The sequence below is a fragment of the Leptidea sinapis genome, chromosome 16 (assembly GCF_905404315.1).
Source record: "Leptidea sinapis chromosome 16, ilLepSina1.1, whole genome shotgun sequence".
NCBI lineage: Eukaryota > Metazoa > Arthropoda > Insecta > Lepidoptera > Pieridae > Leptidea > Leptidea sinapis.
The window spans coordinates 2,331,731-2,357,166 of record NC_066280.1 but is presented as its reverse complement, the minus strand read 5'-3'; the positions used below and the strand labels follow the sequence as shown (position 1 = coordinate 2,357,166).

At 35.6% G+C, this 25,436-nt stretch overlaps 1 protein-coding gene across 1 annotated transcript in view; it reads right to left on the bottom strand.

Annotated features, from left to right (window-relative positions):
- LOC126968591 (hemicentin-2-like) overlaps nt 1-25,436 on the bottom strand; it is a 217,764-nt gene that overhangs the window by 22,564 nt on the left and 169,764 nt on the right. Inside the window, exons 5-10 of the mRNA XM_050813600.1 lie at nt 23,018-23,128; nt 16,480-16,686; nt 13,280-13,425; nt 4,521-4,671; nt 3,288-3,418; nt 2,792-2,951 (exon numbers count right to left, since the gene is read on the bottom strand). Of these exons, the coding sequence (XP_050669557.1) occupies nt 2,792-2,951; nt 3,288-3,418; nt 4,521-4,671; nt 13,280-13,425; nt 16,480-16,686; nt 23,018-23,128 (906 nt within the window). The remainder of the gene's footprint in view (nt 1-2,791; nt 2,952-3,287; nt 3,419-4,520; nt 4,672-13,279; nt 13,426-16,479; nt 16,687-23,017; nt 23,129-25,436) is intronic.

Below are 25,436 nucleotides of genomic sequence, written 5' to 3'. Positions count from 1 at the left end.
TTCCCACAAAATAAAAAGTTCAGCAAATAATTATATTTGTAACAAATTGTCAATGAATTATGAATCTAATTCATCTAATCTATACTTTTCCATGTAGGTACATCGCTTGCTCCCATGGTTCTATAGACAAACACACTCCCTGCTAGCGTCCGTTCCGCATTAGCTAGAACCATTGATTATATAGACACGATGCCCCAGATCGATCCACCCGTCACATCAATGTGTTTCCGATTTTAGAATTTAAATATATACGTTTATTCGACGAGTTATAAGGCTAGAAAACTCATATGATTTCTCTGGTATTACAAGAAAGTATGGGCTGTAGTACTCACATACCATTAGTTGACCTGTCCACCTACACCTTTGCCTTCATCAAAAGGAAAAAAATGATACCACGGACGAGTAAAGAAAGAAGGACTCCGCGCCGTTATATTAGCAAGTGAAGCAGCGTTATGCTAGTGTGTGTGCAGTTACGGGGATACTAGTAACACAATTTTTTCTCCTGACTAGACTTTTTCATAACGCACAAAGGCATTTTTAAAATCTGATCTGTCACAGACGATGATAATTCTCATAATGGCCGCCTATCGGCCTGTAGTAGTGTAAGTGTGTGCGTGGGGCTATGTATTTACACGTTAATCGGCTTGTTTTGGTGCTACACTGTTATGTAATGTGACACGGAGTTCTTATTTTTTTACTAATCCGTTCATGATACTTGAAATATACATAAGAAAATCATAAATATATTTTAAAATTTAAATTATGAAATGATAAGTATATACAAATTTATAAGTAAAGAACATGAACGCGATAAAACATTATATTCTTGCCATGTTGGTCCTGATGTATGCAAATTATTCAAGTCTAACGCGCTATAAATTGTGTTGAAAAATCTACGGAGGTATTTTGTTTTTGGTTAGCTTGGTAAATAGCTGTAATTACCAAGTAGTTTTAGTTCAACGGATAAATTGTAATATAACCTAATTCTTTTGTATTATGCGCCTGAAACATAAATAATTTCATAACGGTAGGTATGGTTATCACTTAACAATTTGGTTTATAAAGTGGATTTAGTACAGTTTATCTTAGCCCTATTTCACTGCGATCAATGTGATCTATTGTGATAGCCTCTGTTAACTATAGCTCACTGCTAAGATTGATTTCTTCTGAATCTTATTTTATCTTTTGCTGTGAGCTGACGTATCTCAAGTGGTTGAAGACATGGACTTCCCAAAGAGATGCTACGTTCACGCATTAATGACCTGTGATATGCGAACACGTCCCGCGCGCCCCCAGAAGCCACCAGCTGTGCTGTTTTGGCGCCAAACCCGGCGCGGCCACTAGAAACATGATACCTACCTGTGTTAATAATACTCTAGGTATCATCAAGCGGCTCTATGTTAAGGGTTAATAGATAAACAAGATTGATTATTGTAAGCAAAAACCATGATTTATGATAGATTCGTGCTGTGAATGAACTCATTCAGAGTTGTACGAGAAATTGACAATTTTGCTAAACGCGTCAAAATAAAAATATTGCAATAGAATTATTTGTATTATTGTTTTCTATAGTGGACACGTTATTTAATATGATCTTACGAATTCTTTCAAAAATATTTTTTTTTTTCTAAAAAATATTGTTTCCGGTAAAAACATATTTTGTCGTCAAAGCGTTGCGCTTTGTTTTATGGCTCTTAGAACCAAGAGCAATTAATAATACACTCGGTAAAAATAATTAAATTTCTCTCTGGTGTTTTAGTCTAAGGATACATAGATATTGGCAGTTTTTTGACGGCTGTTTTGCCGTGAACACGGGGACACAGTAGCATAAGACTATAAAACGTTTGCCTTTCAAAGACATTCTCTTTGTAGCGGGGTTTCATCTGCACTATTGTAGAATCTACACGCTCTGCAATTTCTGCAAGAATATCAATCAAGAATTTGCATTTCAGAGGCATTTTTTTGCGGGATCGCAATAGCCTTCATAATTCTTCATCAAATTTAATGACTCCTACACCATTATAATGTTTATTTTTGCCGCTATTGAAGACTAATGTTTTTACATTAATACATTTTCTAAAATACCATTATAGTTTGCAGTGCGATTGCACTGTTTTGTAAAATAGAAATATATTTATTTTAGAGTTACTTTCTTTATTAAGTCTATGATTTATTTACCATAAGAAGTGATGAAGATCAGCAAACTTCATGGAGCTACATTAGTTAATAAATGGGCGTGGGGAGAAAAACTTCTAAGAAACTCCCAGCCATAGTTGTCAGAAGAATATAATTATTTATAGCATAATCGACTCATATCGAATAATATCTTTATATACCTAATTTAAAAAGATATTATTAGATATAATATCCTAAGATAATTTATAAGTCTAAATAGACTAGATAGACGTTGTAACTCCTAACCTCTATTTTCAATAACGCATGCACACAAAAGCAATAAATCTTGCCTTTTATCATGACTTGCCTAATAACAAGAAGCTCGTTTTATTAGTTTATGACAATGACCGTCAATTGTGTACAAAGTATTTTATACAAAGTTATAAGTTAATGAAGTTATAATATATAGGTATATAATCGTCTGATTCATTTGGAATGATTTTTTATCCTCTTCATAAACTGAGATAGTCATAAAACATTTATTGATATTATAATAGTTGCATTATTTTGACTAAAATGAAAACCTTATCTTCTTCCTAGATCCCTTAGAGAAATATCAATAAGTTTGTTGCTTTCCAGAAAAAATATGTAGATCAACTAAACTATTGCCACTCACATTGAACCCTGAGGCGTACACTTTCGCTTGAAGACTCTCCTCGAGAATTAGATGCTTTGCAGGAATACCGACCAGTTTCTTGTCGAGTCACCTTCTGCAGTACCAATGAACGGGTGCTTAATATTATTCCGGAGGTCATATTTTGTAGAACTGGTCTGTCCTGCAAGCAAGTGTTTGATAAAGCCGGTTTGAATTTGATACGAGTAAATTATCTCATATTAAATTTCTACAGAATTCATTTTATCAGAAAAATCTAATGCGTACCAAAATATGATCAGTAATAATAACACAAAATTATACACGAATTATACTTCAAAATATATTAAAAAATTTGAAAAAAAATCTCTTCCTAGATGTTGATGAAAATACATAAAGTGATGAAATTCTAACTATGTAGACGTATTTTAATTGCCTTTTGACTAAGGAAGCATTAAGATTAGAGACCGATAATATAACAGCTAAAATCTTATCAATAATAAATCAATTTTCCTCTTACATTGTGAAACCACGATATCCGATGTTCTTTGGGATTTGCTCTCACATTGCACTCAAAGTAGACATCATCACCTTCCTTAATGTCGTGAGGGTTGAGGGTGCTGCCTAAAGTCAATATCACCAACGGACTGTCTGGAGGAGAAAACATATTAATAATGAGTGTCTATTGATAATTTTATGATTAGTTTCTTATGATTGGAATCATCATTTTATCAGCTGGAAGATTGCTGGATATAGATCTCCCCCAAAGATCTTCACGACGATCGTTGTTTTTATCAAGATAATCCAAGCAAATATTTTATCACATTAAATATAAATATTCATCAGATCTATAAATCAGTTATGTACAACATACGAATAGAATTGAAATGAATGAATGATTTTCCAAATTGCAGAAATTTAAAGAAAATATTAAAATTGCAGACATATTGTATTCTAGAAATATTTTTTTTGTAAGCATAATGTGAGCAATCGTTTCATGCACATTACTGACATGGGATTAAAATTTTCGTTGTTTTATGATAATGTATTTTTTTATCACTATAAAATTTTTGAGTTCGAAAGCTTTACAAAACCGCTGCCATTCTGAGTGGATTTACTGTCTTCTTAACGATATTTAAAGTTAATGAAGGATCAGGCTCAGGTGGTGATTTATGTCGCAGGACTTTCTTAAGGATACGATTTTTTACGAACTCTTAAAGAATTGACGACATGACATAACGCCTTGCTGACTAACAACTGATGCCACATAGTCTGCTGTCTCTTAGGGTGCCGTACACAAAGAGTAAAAACGGAACGCTATTACAAAGACTTCAGTGTCCGTTCGTCTTTCAGTCAGTCCGTCCGTTTGTCACCAGACTGTATCTCATGAACCATGATATATATACAGTTGAAATTTTCGCAGATGATGTATTTCTGTTGCCTCTATATCAACAAATATTAAAAAATGATTATAAACAGTTAAACAAGTGAACAAAACAACAATTTATCAGCAAGTGATAACACTTCAGGGATTTATTACACAAATTAAATTAGAAAACAAAATTTATGAATTTTAATAAATAATATTTTAATTAATTATTAGTATTAGAACGTAATTTAAATAAAATATATGCAGCACTCGCGTTAATCAAAGAAAATACTTAAAACAATCTCGCTAGTGCAATTGTTCTATAAGTTGGGTTCATCTATTGATAACTGAAATAAAAACGCGTTATTTATATTTTATACTCACATACGACATTCAACTTGAATTGATCTTCGATAGTGTTAACAGGAAGTCTCGAATTGGTCGCAACACATTTCACTATAACTCCATTATCATTCGGCGTTGGGTGAAACACCAGAGTACTAACAGACCACGTTTCATTCCTTCGATCGTTAACCTACAAATAATGAAACAGAATATTATCGGTTTATTTATCGTTTCTACGGCCGTTTTCAATAACGTATCTCTAGTTACGGATACATTGCTATCACCGTTTAATGACAAGATCTTATCTTATCTTATATTACATAGTTATGTCCATTATAGTTATAGTCAAATGCTTTAGGTCGACAGGTTATTAAAATGTAAGAAGCATTAAAGGATAGATTTGTCTACCTCTAGTAAGTTAACCTAAGGATTATAGGTTATTGAAAACGGCCGTTAAAGGTATGGGATATTATCTAAGTTAAAAAGATTGTGAGTTAAACAAATTATTTTCCATTTAACTCTTATACCATAAAACAATTATAAACTAAATTTATATTAAATTAATATTTAACACCTATTTATAATAACAACAATTTATTTTTACTCAAATAATACATTTTTTAATTTATAAATAATTAAATGCAGAACAGAATATGGTATGTACATGTCTTGATGTAAATAACATGAAGCGTATGTTACACATTTTGAAAAATGCCACTGAGTGTCAAGGAACCCACGTACACAAGCATCTTTAGAAATAGCCAAAACACTTTACAATATAAAGTTGCCGTAATAAAAAGCTATTGTTTTTAGGTAGTACGGTATGTAGTTGGAGCTCAGCGGAAACCAATCCTTAATTTACGTAATCACATTATAATGTTCGCTAGAGAAAGAAAATCTGACAATCAGACCTGCTTGACATTGTTAAAAAGAACGTAAGCAATTAATCAATTGAGTCAATCAACGAACACAATAGCCCAGTGGTTAGTCACCCTGCGTACTTAGCTATAGAGGTCCCGGTTTTGAATCCCGGTAGGTACAATCATTTATACAATGAATATGAATGTTTGTTCCCAAGTCATGGATGTATTGTTCAATATTATATCGTTGTACTCACAGTACAGGCTATGCCTAGTTTGGGGCAAGATGGTTTGTGTAAGAATGTTTATTTATTTTATAATTTCTTTATTTATTTGTAATACTTGGTTATTACGCTTTTTCTCACTTTCATTGTGCAGAAACTAACAGTGGTCCGTGCGTGTAGTTTGCTGAATAACCCACAAGGTTACACACAAAATACACACACACACGTTGTTGCGTAAGTCTTTCTAAAAGACCAGCAACGGTCCTGTGAATCCTCTGGTGTTGCAGGAGAATGTGGCAGCGACAATTCTTTTTTTAAAAAAAGGTTTATTTATTGTAATTAGTATAGATATTATTGCTTTAAATATTGGTTTTATAATGTTTTAGCAGCGTTATCACATATTATAAAACAATGTCTTCCGCCGCGCCTGTCTGTCTGTTCGCGATAAACTCATAAACTACCGACTTTCGTGCTAATATCACCAATGGACAGTGTGGTTCTCGAGGAAGGTTTCAGAATATAATATGTTCAGTTATTTTTTTCAATTTTTTATATAATATTAATGATATTTGTTGGAGATGTTGGACAAAAATAAGTCGTCTGGGAGCTTTCAACGAAAACTTTGTCTAAACCCTTAGAGATATAACAAAATAATGTCTGGTTACACAAAAATCTATGTACACAAAATATATTATATCTATTAATCCTTATCATTTTACTACTACATAATATTATAAAATCATCCAGATATACGTTTTTGTTTGATTTCTAACTCATTAACATTGATTTATCATTACCGATGGATTTAGACTACATTATTCCCGAATACCGGTACGAATACCTAAGTTTACTTAATATTGAATTAAGAGATTAGATACACCTAATAAACTACTAATATAAGGAAAAAAAGTAAAGTAGAAAATATTGAAATTAGTGTTAAGAAACTAAAATAAAAGTAAAGGAAAATTGACAAATGATGTTATTGAATTGTACCCTAGATAGGGAAAAGAAATAGAAGTGAACAAAGCAAACAAGATTTTATAACGAGGCGTTACTCTAACAGTTGCCTCAGTTGGTAAGAGCACCGGCACGGAACGCCGGAGGTCGTGGGTTCGAGTCCCGCATCGTTCATAAAAATTTGCTTTTCAAATTTTATTTGTGTATTAATCCACTTTAAAAACATAACATATTATTGTTTTGATGGGAAGATGATTTAAAAAAGGTGGCAGAAACCATCTGGAGAAGAACTGGTATGGATAGACAGATAAGGAAGGATCTGGACGGGGCCAAAAATAAAGAAATTAATGAACAAAACATCTGCCGTGTTAATGTAATGTATTGTTTGCAAATAAAGGCTTTCATTCATTAGAAACTGACAATCATAATGTTAACACGAGGAACAAACTTAAACTTGTTATGCCTACTACTCGGTTAAGTCGAGTTAGTAAGTATTTTATTAGGCGATGTATATGCTTTATAATATGATCACAGAATATGTACAAAACAAATGTGTTACGAAATTTAAAAGAATTTTAATAAACGTTTGTGTGGGAAAGGTTACTAAAGCATATACTATTTTCTTAATGATGCTACGGACTGGGAATGGAGCGAACACCCTCAGGTTCTTTAAATATAAATGTTTATTATAAGATATTACATTGTCAGCATATTTTATGAAAAAAAACCCGCTGAGTTTCTTGCGCCCGTTCTTCATTCACATCTGAAGCAGTCTCTTTTGAATGGGTACTAGATTTTCACGTTCAATGAGTGATATTAAATCCTATTTTGAATTAAAATATTTGAATTTGAATTCATTAATTACCTACGTCGCGTTTTAAATTTTTAATTATTATGTTTTAAATTGATAGAACAGCGTCTGTCAGTTCTGATAGTTATATTAAATATAATAATTTATTATATTGTTATTGATACAACACACAAAACAAAACAAATGCCGTAACTCAGTTAGTTTCGTTCGTTCAACGGCTCACTATCGAATGCAATCCGAATTTTGATAGTTATTGCATTAATAATAGTCTCATACATTCTAAATTTGATTTATTTTTCCAATTTCAAATGTAAAACTCACGCATTTGAACCGTGGACACATTTACCAAATTTGAGTGTTAGTAGCTGATATTGAAGAGACTTTATCAATCCTTGTTTCCTGATGTAGAAGGATCCAAACTATATTTTTAATTCAAAATCAGAATCATATTAGAAACTATCCTATAACAAATTTAAAAATATGTTAAAATAATACCTTTTGGAATGTATGTTACTTATTTTTACTTTTTGTTACAACTATTAAATCCTAGAATTAGTTAATTTTACATAATGATCGTACTGTACGATCCTCCGGCAAACCATTTAGACGGCTTTGGAGGATCATATTCACCTTACCAAGTGTAATGTATTATGCATAATTACCAGTGGGAGGCTCCTTTGCAGAGGATGCCGTCTATATAAAAAATTGTTGCTGGTCGCGAACCTTCAATGTCTAATACAATATTGACGGAAAAGTGTACATTGTACTTTTCAATGACTTTTCAATTAGATGACAGCAATACTCCATGTGTGGCCGGACCTGCGCTTTGTAGAGCGCTAGTATGTGGGCCGGCTTGAAGTATTGCCGTGCTCTATTAATGACGCTCAGTTTCTTTGAAGCCAATTTGGCTTTGCCTTCCAGATGACCACGAAATTGGCAATCGCTCGAGATTTCGAGACCCAGTATTCCGATACTAGGCGCGGCTTTAAGAGAAGTGTTCTCGAAGAGCGGTGATACGACAAATGGGGTTTTTTTGTGGTAAACGCGCAAACTTGAGTCTTCTGGGGGTTAAATTGGACAAGGTTCAATTTTCCCCATTCCGCGACCTTCTCAAGAGAGGACTCGATAGAAGACACAAGTTTCTCCCGGCATTGGTCGACGATTTCCAGAGAGAGACCTGCAAAGCCAGTATATACGGCATCACCAGTGCTATCGCCTGCATAGCAATGAATGTTGGAGGTGTCCAACATATCATTGATATGCAGAAGAAACAACGTGGGAGACAGCACACAGCCTTGGGGCACTTCAGCATTCACGGGCTTCGGGTTCGAGCAATATCCGTCGACAACGACCTGTATGAAGCGCCCAGTGAGGAAGCTGGAGGTCCACTTGCACAAGCTCTCGGGAAGCCCAAACGATGGAAGTTTGGAGAGGAGCGCCTTGTGCCATACAAGATCAAAGGCCTTCGCTATATCCAGGCTAACTGCCAGGCCTTCCCCCTTGCTTTCAATAGCCGCTGCCCATCTATGTGTTAGGTATACCAGAAGATCACCTGCCGACCGACCATGGCGAAACCCGTATTGTCGGTCGTTGATCAACTGGTGACCCTCTAGATATACCAAGAGCTGACGGCTAATTATGCTCTCCATGATTTTGGAGAGCAGAGAGGTAATAGCAATAGGCCTGTAGTTTGCCGGATCCGAACTGTCTCCTTTTTTTTGGATCGGATGGACAAGGGCTGACTTCATTGAGTCAGGGACTACGCCTTTAGAATAAGAGTGCCGGAATAAACGCGTTAGCACCGGCGTCAACTCAGGGGCACACTTTCTAAGCACGATTGGAGAAATGCCATCCGGCCCGCTCGACTTCCTGACGTCCAACGAAAACAGAGCTCGCCTAACAGTTTTCTGTCTGAACTGTACTTCAGGCATAGAGCTCTGACACCGCGGGATGGTCGGCGGTGTTTTTCCGTTGTCGTCAAGAGTCGAGTTGGAGGCGAAAAGAGTGCACAAGAGATCGGCTTTCTCTTTTGCCGTGTGGGCCAGGGTGTCATTCCTCATGTGCAACGGCGGCATGGACGGCTGGCTGAAGTTACCAAGAGCAGCTTTCGACAACGACCAGAACTTGCGTGTTCCGGTCGGGTAACTGGAAAGCTGCTCGCCGATTTTGACGACGTGTTTTTACTTTGCACGGGCGATTTTGTATTTCCTCTTAAGAACTGTGCAATTCGGATCCTTTGTGCCCAGCGCCGCAACCCAAGTTCGAGCCTGTTTTTTGCAATGAGATGCTGCTTTAACAGACGCATCGAACCAGGGCTGTGATCTGCCACCGATGGGTACTACAGAGTTTGGTATAAAAATATCCATACCCTGTAGTATCACATCGGCTACTGCAACGGCGCAGGAACTAGGATCATCCGAAGGGAAACAAACTCTGCCCCAAGGGTAGGATGCAAAAAAGGAACGCATCCTATCCCGATCTGCTGACTTGTAGTGCCAAACGCGGTGGGTCGCTGGTGGTCTGCGACGTTGGCGTCGGATAGGCACTACACTCCTGACCAGGCAATGGTCGGACGTTCCGAGAGGGGCGTCGACAAAGACCTGGTAACTATCGGGATGTGTAGTCAGCAGAAGATCCAATAAGGACGGCATGTGGCTATCCACATCCGGGAGCCGCGTTGGCGACTCAACCAATTGGGACAGACCATACGCCAATGCAAAATTATGCACAGATCGCCCTGCGTAGTCTGTGGTACGTGATCCAAGCCATTCGGCATTGTGCCCGTTGAAATCACCCAAGACTACGATTTCAACGGAGGGAATCTGTGCAAGTACGTCGTCAATTGCCGCTTGAACGCAGCCCATGAGATGATCGGTTTCTGCGTTACCACTATGGGACCTGTAGACACACACATAGATGCGGACGCCGTCCTCTAAATTTACGCGGAGCCAGAGATTGGACAGGTCCCCACCCTCAAAATTGCCGAGACGGCGACAGCAGATATCCTCCCTAACGTATTCACATACCCCGGCATGAGGCAAAAAATTGTGCTCAATTTTGTACCCGGGGTACGTTAAATATGACGTATCGCTAGGTCGAGATATCTGCGTCTCAGTAAGGAAACACAAGGCCGGCTGCGCCGTCTCAAGGTGGTGGTGGACGGCGTTTAAATGGGAGTGAATTCCCCTGATATTGCAAAAGTCCACGTTGAGTGTGGAGCGGGGTGCCGTGGTGATACTGCCTCGTTTGTCCTTGGTCATGCGCGGTTCTGTGCCCTCCCCAGAATACGAAGGGCAGCCCGGGCTAGAGTGCCCGGGGAGGGATTCTCCAACTCTGGTAGAGCCGGTACCCTCCTGGGGTAAAATCTTTTTTAGTACCGCTGTCATATTCGGGTGGAGGGGGGGGGGGGGAATGGCCACCGGTCCTCGACACTAACCTATGCGAAACATAGCGGCACTAGGCCGCTACTTCACGCCGGTATTCTGTGCGAGTGTGGTAATTAACCCGGACGAGTCTGGCCCGATTGTGCTGACGTCAAAAGACGGCAACGTGACTCTCCCACTTCTAAAAAGCCCTTAGTCGCCTCTTACGACACCCATGGGCCTGGGACTCCCCTATTCTTTTTACGCCCCGGGAAAAGTACAGGGCAAGACCTGGAAAAATATTGGATTGAAAAATCTATACTTTCAATAATATGAATATTTAGATAAGTTTTAAGTTTTTGCTTTTAATTTAAGCTGGATAGAGGCAACATTGTAATACTTAAGATTTGGACATACCCTATTCCAAGGCAAAATAAATAATTTCATTTCATTTCATGAAACGAAAAGTATTTGATACCTCCTCCTCGATATTATGCCTACTTACATACGTTTGCTTAAACTCAGTAACTACTCAAACTACCTGGGTAACCTGGCTATTAAGACTAGCACCAAAACTTAAATTTAAATATTTTTATTCAAAATAGGATGTGACATCACTTATTGAAAGTCAAAAACTACCACCCATTCCAAAAAGAATGCCTCAGACCTGAAGAACGGGCGCAACAAACTCAGCGGGCTTTTTGTTTTGATAAAAAATATGGTAACAAAATAATATCGCACAATTAAACTTTTTATATAATATAGCCTGATGGCAGTCGCTCCATTCCCAATCTGTGGTATGATTAAGAAATTTATTTTTATCTATTCCAATTTAGTATTAATCTTGTTTTTTTTTTTAATTAACAGCATTCTTCGACAGTAATTTTCTTAGTAATTATTACGGTTTACAGTATATCATTAAAATGAATACTTTAGAATATATCATAGATTTAAAACAACTCAGACATTATAGGTTGGAAACTTTAGCTATGACCAATAGAGTGAACTTAGACCTTACTCAGACTTTAATTACGTAAAATTATGCAACTTATTATGTTTTTTGCTAAATACCAACCAAACGCAGATGGGCTGTATTTGTTTAGCAATATAAGCATTTCTATTTGAGCGAGAACTTTAAATATATTCAAATACAGTATTTAATGCAGTGGTTTTGTGGTTAGCTTGTGGTCTATTTAGATAGTGATATAACATTCCATATTAATCAATACTATGGAAATTTATATTAAACATCATAATCACATCTAAAATTTTAATAGTTTGTTAGTGATTTATAATCATTTAAAGAGTTCCGTTTCAAAAGGTAAGAACCCGTTGTGTCTCTGACCGTCTGTCTATCAGCAAATATTATCTAATGAACGGCAATAACTTAAAAATTTGCTATATTTCGAGGTGATAACCCTCACTTCTGGGAATAAATTTATTACACAATTAAAACTTGAAAATAAAATTTTATGAATGCTCCGGGAATCGAAGCCACAACATCTCGCGTGCGAGCGCTCTTACCAACTGAGCCATCCGTTCGAGTGACGTATCGTTGATATAATCTTGTTAAGGTTGTTTAGCTCTCAGGTTGTGGCTTTATCTACAGGATCTACTTTACAGTACTTGATAACCTGATCAACCCCAGTATTTGCATATTAGGAAATTGACTTGAGATGTCGCTCTTGCAAAACTTAACAATTTGTTGTTTTAAAGTGATAACTCAAAAGAAAAAGATGAGAAATTCGTGCCTGTTTTTTTGCACTTTTGTGGAATATAAGTAATGTAGAGGAGATAATTATTTGTCTTATTCGAGGATGTGTACCACCCTGCTCTGAGTAAAGGGTGTTTGTTGAATATCAACACGATTTATTGTTTGCTATTTTTAATATTGCACGTTGGGCTCTTTCTAGTTTCATGAGAAGTACATAAAATGTAATATTATAGTGTCACACTTCTACACAAATTATCTCGCCCCAAACTTGGCATACCATATGGGCACAAGACAACGATATATTTAATACAATATACATAATAATAATAATATATTTGTTTGCCTAAAACACGGTGTTCAATGGTTTTATAACACAATAATAAGCTAACATGATTTCCTAGCACCATACCTAGCATGCAAATACTTAACTAAGTACAAACAAGATTAGAATTTCTTGTCCATTAATAATATATATTTTATTATATTCTTAAAAAATATATATACATAAGTATACATAAATACACATAAAGATCCAAAACTCTGAAACAAACATCCATATTCGCACTAATGTTTGCACCTACCGGGATTCGAACCCGGGACAGAGACCCCGATTCAATGTATATTGTTCTTCAATGTATATTGTTTTAACAATTGAAACGTAATTATTAAACAAAATGATTAACAACGTCATGTTTGTTACATAGTTTTGTGTCGCTCAGAATTTTTGTGTTTTTCAAGAATCCTGAGTGACACTGCGTTGTAATGGGAAGGGCGTATCCATAACCGTCAGCTGTACGTCCTGCTTGTCTCGTCCCTTATTTTCATAAAAGAACGTGAATGCTTAGTATCAACAAAAGTATGAAATCATACCTTTTCTGTCTCGAAGCTTCTGTTGTCTTTATACCAGGTTATTATCGCTGGTGGTCTACTTCCCTCTGATACACATATCAATGTTGCGGCAGAACCGGCCAATAACTGCTGCGGGCGGTTTAATAAAGCCAATGAAAGCGGAGGTACTGCAACAAATTGTATATTTTAAAGATGAAATTCAGGAATTCTAATTAATAATTCAAAAAATTGTTATACAAATTAAATTTGTAAAGACTGATGCGGGAAATGAAGCCGCGATCTCTCGCGTTCTATGTGAACGCTCTTCCTATATGCCAATCGTTCGAGTGACGTATCGTTGATAAATCTTGTATGTCTTGTTCAACTCTCATGTAGAGAGATGGAACCCGAACCTGAAAGAGGTCACGGGTTCGAGTCCCGCATTGTTCATAAATTTTATTTATAAATTAAATTTGTATTATTAATACCACAAGTGAGGGATATCGCTTTAAAATACCAATAAAAAAAAAAACAAAAAGACCAAAAAAAATAAAACCTGGAATATGATGAAATTAAAAAATAATAAATTCACTATAATATAACGCTGATAATAGTGATGTTCTCACAAAAATAACGATAAAACTACATGCATAGTAAATCAAGCTACAAAATAGTATCAAAGGAATAAAACGGGCTCCATACAGAAGGTAAATAAATTTATGCATTAAAACACGAATTTAGCGTACATTTTCCTGGTTCGTTACCGTCGCTCGATATTGGATAGCCGGGCTCCTCATTAGCTTTAGTGAATTTTATAAAGCCCCATCTTTACAGCTGATATAATCTTCTTGGGAATTAGCCTCCTTACATATGCTCATTTTATATATTTGAGATACTTATGGTACCTACCGAATTGTTATCTTGCAGGAACATTTTTTGACTTTTAGTTGGACTGTGATAATGCTAGTATTGAAATTTTGTGAATTTCAATTTAGTATGAATGTAGCCCTGCAGTTTTTACATTAAAGACTTTATTTTTTATTTTTATAAAAGATTAATAAGAATAGAAAAAGGTATATATAATAATTAACCTTAAATAATTATTAAATTCTAATTTTATTTTGCTTGAACTGTCATGCAAGTACAATCAATAAGTTTTCAATTTTTATCGCAATAAAATTAATAAAGATTAATTTGTATAATATATTGTGTGGAAAATTATTTGTTTTGATATGATATTAGTGATATATTTATAAAAGGAAGATATTATCATAGTTATTAACCGACTTCAATAAAGGACCCCTCCTTTATCTCAATTGGACGGTATTTTTTATTTTATGTTTGTTACCTCAGAACTTTCGACTAGGTGAACATCGGTTCACCTAGTTGAAAGTTCTGGGATCTGATCTAAATCGTTAGATGATTCTTTTATTGTTTGAAAGCTGGTGCTTTCTGTGTAGCCCCATTGCAATTTGGTTCATATCTGACAATGGCATCCATGAGAGAGCTATAAAAGTCTAAAATTTGTATTAAGTATGTGCGCGACAATTGGAATAATTACTCAATAACACGCCAAAATATTTCGATTATTCGTTTTTTATTCGAAAGGATGTACTTTGAGGGTAGTTTGATGAGAGTTTGGTTTGGTTCTGATTGTGGAATCCATGACAAAGAAACGGAACTCTTCAATTCTTTGGAGCAAATTAACAATACTTGGCTGAATCTTTTTTACGCTATCCGGCTATTTGAGTCGCCCACCGTAACGTCGTTATGGTCAAGTAATTATCGTAGTCGAATATGATGATCAATGGAACTCCTTGATAACTTACAGTAAGGGTGCGATCTGTGGCAGAATTTCTGTCCAAAATTGCAATGTGCTTCCTTGCTACATTCCTACAAAATTTAGTAGATCAACACATTTAGACAAATTATTACTTAGTGTACTTCAAACAAACTTATTAATTAATCTAATTCTAGATTCTATTTTTGCTATTTTTGGAGTTGGTGTCAGCCAAGGTAGGTGTATAATTACATACATAGCTATAGGTGAGAGGTTGGAGAAACTCCAAAAATAACAATTATCGTAACTAGAATTAAATGAATTAATTAAATACTAACTATAACAATAACTAGAATTATATGAATTATTTTATTTTATACACATGTCTAGATTGAGCTTCGTCATTAAATCGCTGCGTCACAGACAGCTCAATTTCCATAGACAATAGATATGTTTGCATGTCCTTGTATTTGCACACGGATCTTTGTATGACCCTCGACCACCCTAAATATTGGGCAAAATTGCTGCGTATAATTTCGATAATCTTATGAAGTTGTGCATTAAATAATTTGAATATTTTTTGGAGCGAAGTTCCTTAAAGGGCGTTGCGAAGTTTTGTTGCCGGAAACAAAAATCCGAAACGTTAAAAAAAATCGTAAGATTTTTATGTATCGAAATGGTTCATACTGCATGTGCTGTTTTGTTAATATAATTATTAATGTTAAGTTTAAATTTATTTTTTGAAATATTTTTAACATCATTTTATTAAGTGTTTTTTTTTTCGGAAATACTTTTTTAATTAAACAACATCTTATTGAATGGTTTTCTTGGAAATATATTATTTGGTAAAAATATTTTTTTTTCATTTTTCTCTGAAATATTGTATTTGAAATAATGACGGGAATTAACTTTAAATATATTTTGTTTTGAAACTTTGTTCGTTGAAGTTTCTCTTCTACCACAGTCTTAAGAAACTCTTCCCTACTAGCATGTCTAGACGAGGCAATCATCATTTCCGAGGTATTCGAGAGTATCAATAAACACGAAAATGGCATCTATTTTGAGATTCAAGATGGCGGATGTGACTTCATCAATAAAATCAATAAGGGTATCATATTCGAGGTTTTCGGGAGTGTCAATTACTAATATCACATCTATTTTGAGATCCAAGATGGTGGATGTGACTTTTTCAATAAAATCAATACGGGTATCATTTTTGAGGTTTTCAAGCGTGACAACTACGATCATTTTGAGATCCAAGATGGCGGTTGTGACTTTTATTTAATTGGTATGTTACTTTTGATTACTTTTTTTACTTATAATATAGCTCATTCCAGGTAATATCTATCCAATACTAACTCGTGGTTTTTACTGTCGAAACCCATAAGATTCCCATGATGGTGTTTAGGGTTCGTTTTCAATCAATAATGTTCCCTTAGCGCTAATCCTAATAATTACTTACGGTTTAATTCCAGCCTGACAACTTTTTCTTGTGGTGGTACTAGGTGTGTATTCGATGCTCGACATTTGAATGTAGTGTTGAGATCTTCTCTCTTCAGGTGTTGAAGTTCTAGGCGATTGACGATCACATGCGTGTCTGTCTTAACACCGATATATCTTGGCATTGGCTTTCCATTAACAAGCCACGTCACAACTGGCTCCGGACGTCCTACAAATATATTAACATGAATAAAACGTATTTTTTATGACAATAAGACGTCTTATTTTTTTTATATACTGTATAAGTCTTTGTGTTATATATAAGTACCCAATAGAAATGATTCTCATTTATGTTTTGTGCACCTGTAATTGACTGATACACTGGAACGGAAAGTTTTTGGAGCACCTTTAAATAAATAAATAAGGGATGACACGAGTAGGACGTTCAGTTGACGGTAATTACGCCCTGGCTATTACAATGCAGTGCCGCTCAGGATTCTTGAAAAACCAAAAAATTCTGAGCGGCATTGTAATTGCGCTCGTCACCTTGAAACATAAAATGTTAAGTACTTGCTTAGTAAATTCACTAGCTACGGCGCCTTTCACACCGAAACACAGTAATGCTTACAAAATACTGCTTTACTGTTGTGGTACCCATAATCTTGTGCAAAGAAGCTTCCCACTGGTAAATGTCCTTAGTCGCCTCTTACGTTACCCATGGCCCAATTCATACAAATACAGATACAAATTTTTGCTTTGCAAATAGTGCATCCAAAGAGACTTTATCACAAGTGTGTACATGCATATATAAAAATGACTTTTTTTTCGAATTCATTTGTGGTTGAGGCTATCAAACTGTGGAATACTATTCCTATTTATATAAGAAAAGCTCAGATGCTCAATGCCTTTAAAAACTTAATAAGAAACTATTTCATTTATTCTTCTATTGAAAATGTATAGTAGTATATTTATATGTGTGTCAATTATATACTTTATCTTATTATATTTGAAGTTGTAAATTTCTTTTAAAATATTTTTTCTTCGTTTTGGTTTGTATATCTAACAGTATAAATGTAAGGTGTATATAAAAACATGTATGAGTGTTTGTATTCAATCTTTTTAGTTTCTTCTCTTGTTCTACTATATTTTTAGACGCTCGTTTTTAAAACCTGTAACAAAAGGAATCGTGTTGTCTACAGCTGCTGTCAACAGGTCGACTTGGTAGGTACCTACTGAAAATCAGTGTTGGAAATCAATTCCAATCAATTCTAATTTTACTATGCATATATGGTTTGTGTTGTCATGAATTAATGCATACTTTACTTTACTTTATTACCTATACTAGTTGACCCGTCAGACGTTGTTCTGCATACAATAAATAAAATAATGTTTATAATATGTATTTGTCAATAATATTTCAAAACATCATGAATCATTTCGAAAGATAAGCACCCTGTGTAATGTTGTAATGAAATTGTTTCACAGCAGAACTGTCAAACATTTAAAATATGTCCATACAAAACAAATATTGGAAATAAGAAGAATTGCTTTAGACTATAAATTTTCTCCCACAATGATAACAGCTACTTCATCAATGGTGGGTGAATTAAACCTCCTTGTGGCAGGTGTTTTGTCAGCTCGAATGACAATATTATGGCTGTTTGATGTGCTCGAACTCGTTGCATTCTAAGCCTATGTACTTCATTGTTACTCACTAAAAAACGCAATCCTGACATAGCAATACGACTATTTTCTTGATCTGTCTCTTCTGGTCATCATTGCGGTTAGCACGTGAGGTAGCTTTTCACACATTTGATTGCTGCTTCAACTCGGCGTCGTTAATTATAATTAATCAAAGTGAGAAAAGTTCTCGCGCACTTAGCAGTAAAGTGCCATCATCACAAAAGATCAATAAAATAAATATGTTAAAAAAAAAACAAAAAACACGCTTATTAGTTTGGTTTATTTATAAAAGCGTGATTTTTAGTTTTTTTTAAGCTATCATTTGCATTGCTGAATTAAAAATTCTGTTTGGTATTCCAAAATATTTGATAAATCGGTTAAAGTACTCTTTGTCTAAGGTACCGATCGATATAGAGGAATGATCGACATTTAGGCTGTCAAATGTCAAATATTATGGTTAGGTTCAGAAATTTAATTTGTGACAAAACTTAAGATTTATCAATCTACATAAAAATAATCTGATAGATAGTTAACAACTGTAGTTAATCTACCAACTATAGTTAGCTAAAATTTAGTTTATTTTTTACCTCCTAAGAAATTTAGAAAGACATAAAAATTCTAATTAGTTATTCGTTTTAAACTATTCTTTCAATTTGATTTCTGAACGATGGAGAAAAATAAAAATTGTTGTTTTTATTTAATTTCCAGCATTTTCATGTTTATTCAAACCTTTTAAACATTCCCTGGACTTCCACAAATAATTCAAGACCAAAATTAGCCAAATCGGTCCAGCCGCTCTCGAGTTTTAGCGAGACGAACAGCAATTTGTTTTTATATATATAGAAGATAGATTATGTTAATTTATTGCCTTACATCAATTTATATGTAAATGAAATCTTCTACATCTGTAGGTTACCTGGTACAGATCGCTGAATAGCGAAAAGGTCACCTAATTTTACTACCATAACTGATAAATAACAATTGTAACTTTGTTTTTAGTGCAATGAATTAGTATTTTCATTCATTCATTCACTCAAAACTTTTTCCCCGAACTATTACAGAAACAAACAGTAACAGCAACTCAGTTGCTATTGAAGTACCAAGAGAAACGAATAGTCATTTTAAAACGATAACCGATATCGGAGGAAATTATATGGGGTGTGTTTGGCCCACTGCATCATTACAATTGAGCACACAGGCAAAGATAATAATCTGTGCGGTAGTACTGGCGCAACGCCAGACGGGCATACTGCGGACTTTTCAATGAACTCATCGAAATGGAATATCTCTCCAAATGTTTCCATAAAGGAATCAAGTAATAGAAAAATCGAGAAGCTCCTAATTTCAGTTACTTCACAATGTGATGCACCAGATGCAACTAAGCGTGCAGAAATTTCAAATTCTGATTGTTTATGGTAATTTGAAATGTTTTGTTTGGAAAAAGTATTGGCTGTTCTTTTTTTAAATTCTTAGCGGAGTTGCTTATACTGAAGCACGCGTATGTATGCTGTATAGTTTGTAACAGACCGGTTAAAGGTGAGTAATAGCATCAGTAGTGTGTGTTGTGAATGAGGGAATCAAAGACCATAACGATTTGGCGCCACGTGGACAGATTGATGTACTATTAGTGTCAAGTGTCAATGTGTCAATATCATGTTTATTTCTGCCGCAAAAAGGTAAACACATATTAAGCACTTTGTGCCTTATCACATGTATACGGTCAAGGCACGGTGACCGTGTCGTGCCCGTCTGTCAACCGTGCTTATCTAAACTCTTATCTTATTTTATTATTCTTTAGAAACACAGATTTGACGTAGCAGCCGTCTTTGTAGTATCATATAGCCATGTTCACATGAATACGGACGCAAAGAGTAAACGTTCGGTAGAACTGCGACCACTTCTCGCCACCGCAAAGCAACCGTACGTAAACCGTGTATTATATAAAAGAGCCTACACGGCAAATTACCGCCGTTAAGACGGCAGCCGTATGCATATGAAAAAGCAGTTTGTCTTAAAGTCTCCGTGTGACGGGCGCAGTGACTTGGAATCGCAGTTTAAAATGTGTTACGATACATGCCACATTATCAATATAATAGGCAGATGATAACGCTATAAAATCTTTACATTCGGACAATTCGGACATGAAAACATACATTTAAATATATTTTACAATTACTTTATAAAACATACAACTTTTGCAAGGCTTTCTTAATATATATGCACAAATTCTAAAGAAAAATGTCTAAACTCATTTAAATATGTTACATATTCCGGATCCCCATCTTCATATAACGATCCCTTTGCTAGATTATGGGTACCACAACGGCGCCTTTTACTGCCGTAAAGCAGTAGATGTGTAAGCGTTACTGTGTTTCAGTCTGAAGGGCACCGTAGCTAGTGAAATTAGTAGGCAAATGAGACTTAACATCTTATGTCTCAATTTTTGGGGTGTTTCAAGAATCCTAAGCGGCACTGATTTGTAATGGGCAGGCCGTATCAATTACCATCAGCTGAGCGTCCGACTCGTTTCGTCTGTTATTTTCATAAAAAATATATTATTTATATTATATTTAGATAAAAACTATAAACAAATTATTAATGAACTAAACCTAATGCCTAAAATGGTTTCATCAAACCTGTTTGTTGTTTGAAATTACAATCATCAATTATCATACACAGAACAGCATCAATGCGCCAACATGGATATTTGGCTAAATTAAAATGATGTGTTTATTACTACATTGAAACAATAACATAATTTACTAAATCATTTCTCATTCTCTATCAAAACAATAATGTTATTCTATGTCCATCACTATTGATTTCAAAAATAACACGCCGAATAGAAATATGACTCGTATTGCGTGCGTGTAGGCATTAAAATTGGGTGAGAAATGTTTTCCTACCAATAACTATTATCGGATACATCGTTTGCACCGCATTCGTTGTGAAATGAAAACTGTGATTGATGATCTAATCGTTAGCAGCGGAATACGACTCACAGTTGAATAGAACGTGTATGTATGACCCAATCTAAACGATTTATTGTGCTTATTTAAATTGGTTTTGTTCATATTAAAATCTGTATACAATATTATCAAAACTAGATTGGCTCGGTGGTAATTCTTCCTAGATATTATATTTGACTAATGTTAGTTCTTTACCATAGACTCAGAACCAGTGGGAGGCTCCATTGCACATGATGCCGGCTAGATTATGGGTACCAAAACGGCGCCTATTTCTACCGTGAAGCAGTTATGTGTAAGCATTACTGTATTTCGGACTGAAGGGCGACCGTCAAATTACTTGTCAAATGAGACTTAACATCTTATGTCTCAAGGTGACGAGCGCAAATATAGTGCCGCTCAGAATTTTTGGGTTTTTGAAAGAATCCTGAGCGGCACTGCATTATAATGGGTAGGTCGTATCAATTACCATCTGAGCTAAACGTTCTGCTCGTCTCGTCCCTTATTTTCATAAAAAAAAAAGACACAACATTTTAGAAAAAAAACGAGGAAAACCAGCTGACAGCCCGATAATGCGTGATCAATTTTGATTGGTCAATGTGAGTTTTAGCTTGAGTTTTTTTTATGGAAAATGAGTACAAACGAGCGTACGGGTCACCTGGGGTTAAGTGATAACCACCGCCCATATTCTCTTGCAACACCAGACGCATCTCAGGAGCGTTGTAGTTGCCTTGAAGGATGGTGTACGCGCCTTTTTTGAACGTACCCATGTCGTATCGTCCCGGAAACACCGCACAAGGAAGTTCATTACACAGCTTTCTAGTACGTGGAAGAAAGCTCCTTGAACTTTTATAATTAAATAAATTTAAAAAAAAGTACTGCACTGTAGAGGCCCGCCACACATCCAGATGTCGGGGATGATATCCTAACTTGTGGCGTGTCGTGCGCAGCTGGGATTCGGCGGTAAGAATCAGGTGAAACAGCTCTTATATATTATGAGCTTTAAACCTGAGGAGCTAATGCGTGGCTTACTCATTACTACTTCCTAATCAAAATCTGCTACAGACATAACAGATTCACATTACTTTTCTATCTTGCTGTATGTTAGAGATGTTCTTTTCTCTCTCTAACTCTTGATTTTTTTGTCTAGAGCTAGTACATTGTTAGTACTTGGAACGGACCAAACCCAATTGACTACTTGACTTAGCCAGACATCTACGACTTAATAATATACAGAAATTTACGAATAATATATACTTCAACAACCAAAAAGATAAAGGTAGAGTTACGAGGTAAGTCAGCATACCATTGCATACCATCCTTTGCACAGGATGCCGGTTAGATTATGGGTCCCACAATGGCATCTATGTGTGCCGTTCACGGCACGCACGCTTACACTTTACTGCTGAAGCAGTTACTGAACAGTTACTGTGTTTCGGTCTGAAGGGCGCCTTAGCTAGTGAAATTACTGGACAAATGAGACTTGACATCTTATGTCTCAAGGTGACGAGCGCAGTTGTAGTGCGGCCTAGAATTTTTGGGTTTTCCAATAATCTTAAGCGGCACTGCATTGTAATAGGCAGGGAGTATCAATTACCATCAGCTGAGCGTCTGAAAAGCATAAGGGCTATATTCCACAGGGACACGACTGGTTGAGCCGTGTCCGTAAGCTACCAAACTAGGCACCATTCAGACAGTCATGACGCTTCCGAGCTTGTCGCGATACCAAATTGGTTACGCAACAAATGGACACCAGGTGAGGTACTTCCTACAGAGCTGTGTACATTTTATTGGCGACTGGTTGCATCACAGTGGTGTCCCAGTGAAATATAGCCCTTAGGGACATTTGTGTTTAAAATAATATAAATCTGTCATTTATGATATTAAGAATATTAAAGAGACTTAACTTACCTCCACGAACTTCACAAACTAATACTAAAGTAGATCCCTCTTCCAGGGGTCCTATAATCCCTGACACATCTGCACCAGACTTATCGTAGAGCAGCATTTGATGAGGTGGCACTGTAACAAACGTTATATTTTTAGATAACCACTTTAAGGAGAAACCAAATTTAAAATTAATATCTTAAATTATAAGAATACCATATCTCACCAAAAACATGTCATATTTTGAATTTAAATTATTATTTGCAAAAAGTTGTACATTAAAAGATTAAGTTCCTTTATAACAAATTCACGCGAAAAGAAATCCAAACTCATCAGCGCCTTTGTTAATAATTTTAAGGCAAATCCATTTTCGTTGAAATACATCATAGCGGGGTTAATCTTACAAAATTGCCATGAAAAAAATCGAATATAGTTACGTAAAAATATTTGTTGTTATAAATTATATTATACTGAAATTAACTAAATTTATTTTATTAAGAGCTATTCAACTTCTAGGATTCAAAATAGCTAAATTTTTGTTTTCAAAACTTTGAATCTTACCACTAAGCTAGCTGTCGTTTGTGACTCTATCTACTGTTTCTACTTTACAGCTGATAGCATTAAAATTTTCGCTCATTGATTATTACACAATTTTTATTTAATTTCGTGATATCCCTTACAACGTTTCAATTTAAATTCAGGCATTTACTTTATTTTTTTTTCTACAAGACAAAACGATGAAACAACTATTTACGTCAAAAGTAAGGATGCCTTAATATCTGTTTGTTGGTTCAACGTTATCACCTAAATGACTCATCCGATTTTTACGGAACTTTCTCTGGCACATATTTCATATTAAGGAGTCTTAGTAGTTTTAAGAGGTTGTAAAATGTTCCTTTATAATTGTGAACAGAACTGACTCAAATGTCACGTAAACGAAATGTTCGCGGGACATGTTTCGGGGGGACGTATATATATTTAATTATTTATTAATTAAATTAAATAAAACACTTTTAAAGGATTAATATGCGTGTAATTGTAACGGTTTTACATTAGATTTTCGCGTAAAAGTAAAAATTTTATTTTATTTAACCCGACGTTTCAAGACCTTTCCAGATCTCGCTTTCAGGGGGACTGCAGATGAAATGAGTAAAAGGTAGTATTTGTCATAGTTCTCGTTATGAAGTTTTGCGCCATTTATTTCCACTCGTGTTTTAAACCTTTAAGAGTGTTTTATTTAAATGTGTAACAAATAATTAACTCGCGTTAATCAAAGAAAATATTATTTATTCAATTTCAGCATTAGGAAAAAACATCTTCTATTAAGAGAACACAATAATACCAAACTATAAGCAAATAAAGTTTCCACGAAACTTTAACACAATGGTCCTACCCACCAGTGGATAAACTTGTGGTACACTTAAATTTCATCTTAATAAAAAGGGTTATAATGTTTACCTTCGTGATATCGCCTAACTAAAACGGTACATACTCATCGAATAGTTATGTGGGTAGCGTAGACAAGGAATACTGTTTTCACGCTTGGATAGTGCACCTCAATTGCCTTACCTATTCAACCGCATACTACACGGAATACCTGGAGTTGACAGGGATCTAGTGCCTCTAATAGACGTTTTCATAAACACTATCCTATTTTGTTATGCAAATAACTGTTGTCAGACTATTCTCTATTTCAACTAGACTAAAAAAAGAGACAACCGCATACGGTTGTCCATAGACAAAACCAAAATGAGCGAGAGAAAAGAAAATCTATAACGGAGATACAACAATATAGAAAAGATCTTCTTCTTCGGCGTTACAATCTTGTCAGTGTGGTCGTGGTCGTCTCGTCGAGGTAAGTGGCCTTTTTCACAATGCGACGCCTCTCGTCACGAACTGTTCTCGCTCTTCTCGTGCATTCACGCAGAGTACCGTCGACAACTTGCCTCACTTCGTCCGTCCACATCATCGGGGACCTGCCTCGTTGTCTAGTGCCCTCGACTTTACCCTGCACTATTAAGCGTTCTATGGAGTCGCTTCCACGTCGCGATACATGCCCGAAGAATGCGAATGCGAGCTTGTACGGTAGCAGACAGTCTCTGTTTGATGCCGAGTTCCCAAAGAATAGACTCATTGGTTCGGAATTCCGTCCACGACATACCGAGCATTCTTCTCCAGCACCACATCTCAAGAGCGTTGATCTTTTTCTTCTGACTTTCTCGTAGGGAGGAATATGGGGAATATGCGAGCCCTTACAAGTCCTATTTTGGTGGTTTTAGTGATATTGCGATCCTTCCATATTTTCCTCAATTTATCCATAGCCGATCTGGAGATTGGAGAGACATAGAAAAGGTAGGCGAAACTATTTTTACTGTAACCAATTATAACCACCAGAAACAAGACGACAGGAGAGAATAGTCTTAAATAGAGATTTATAGACCTC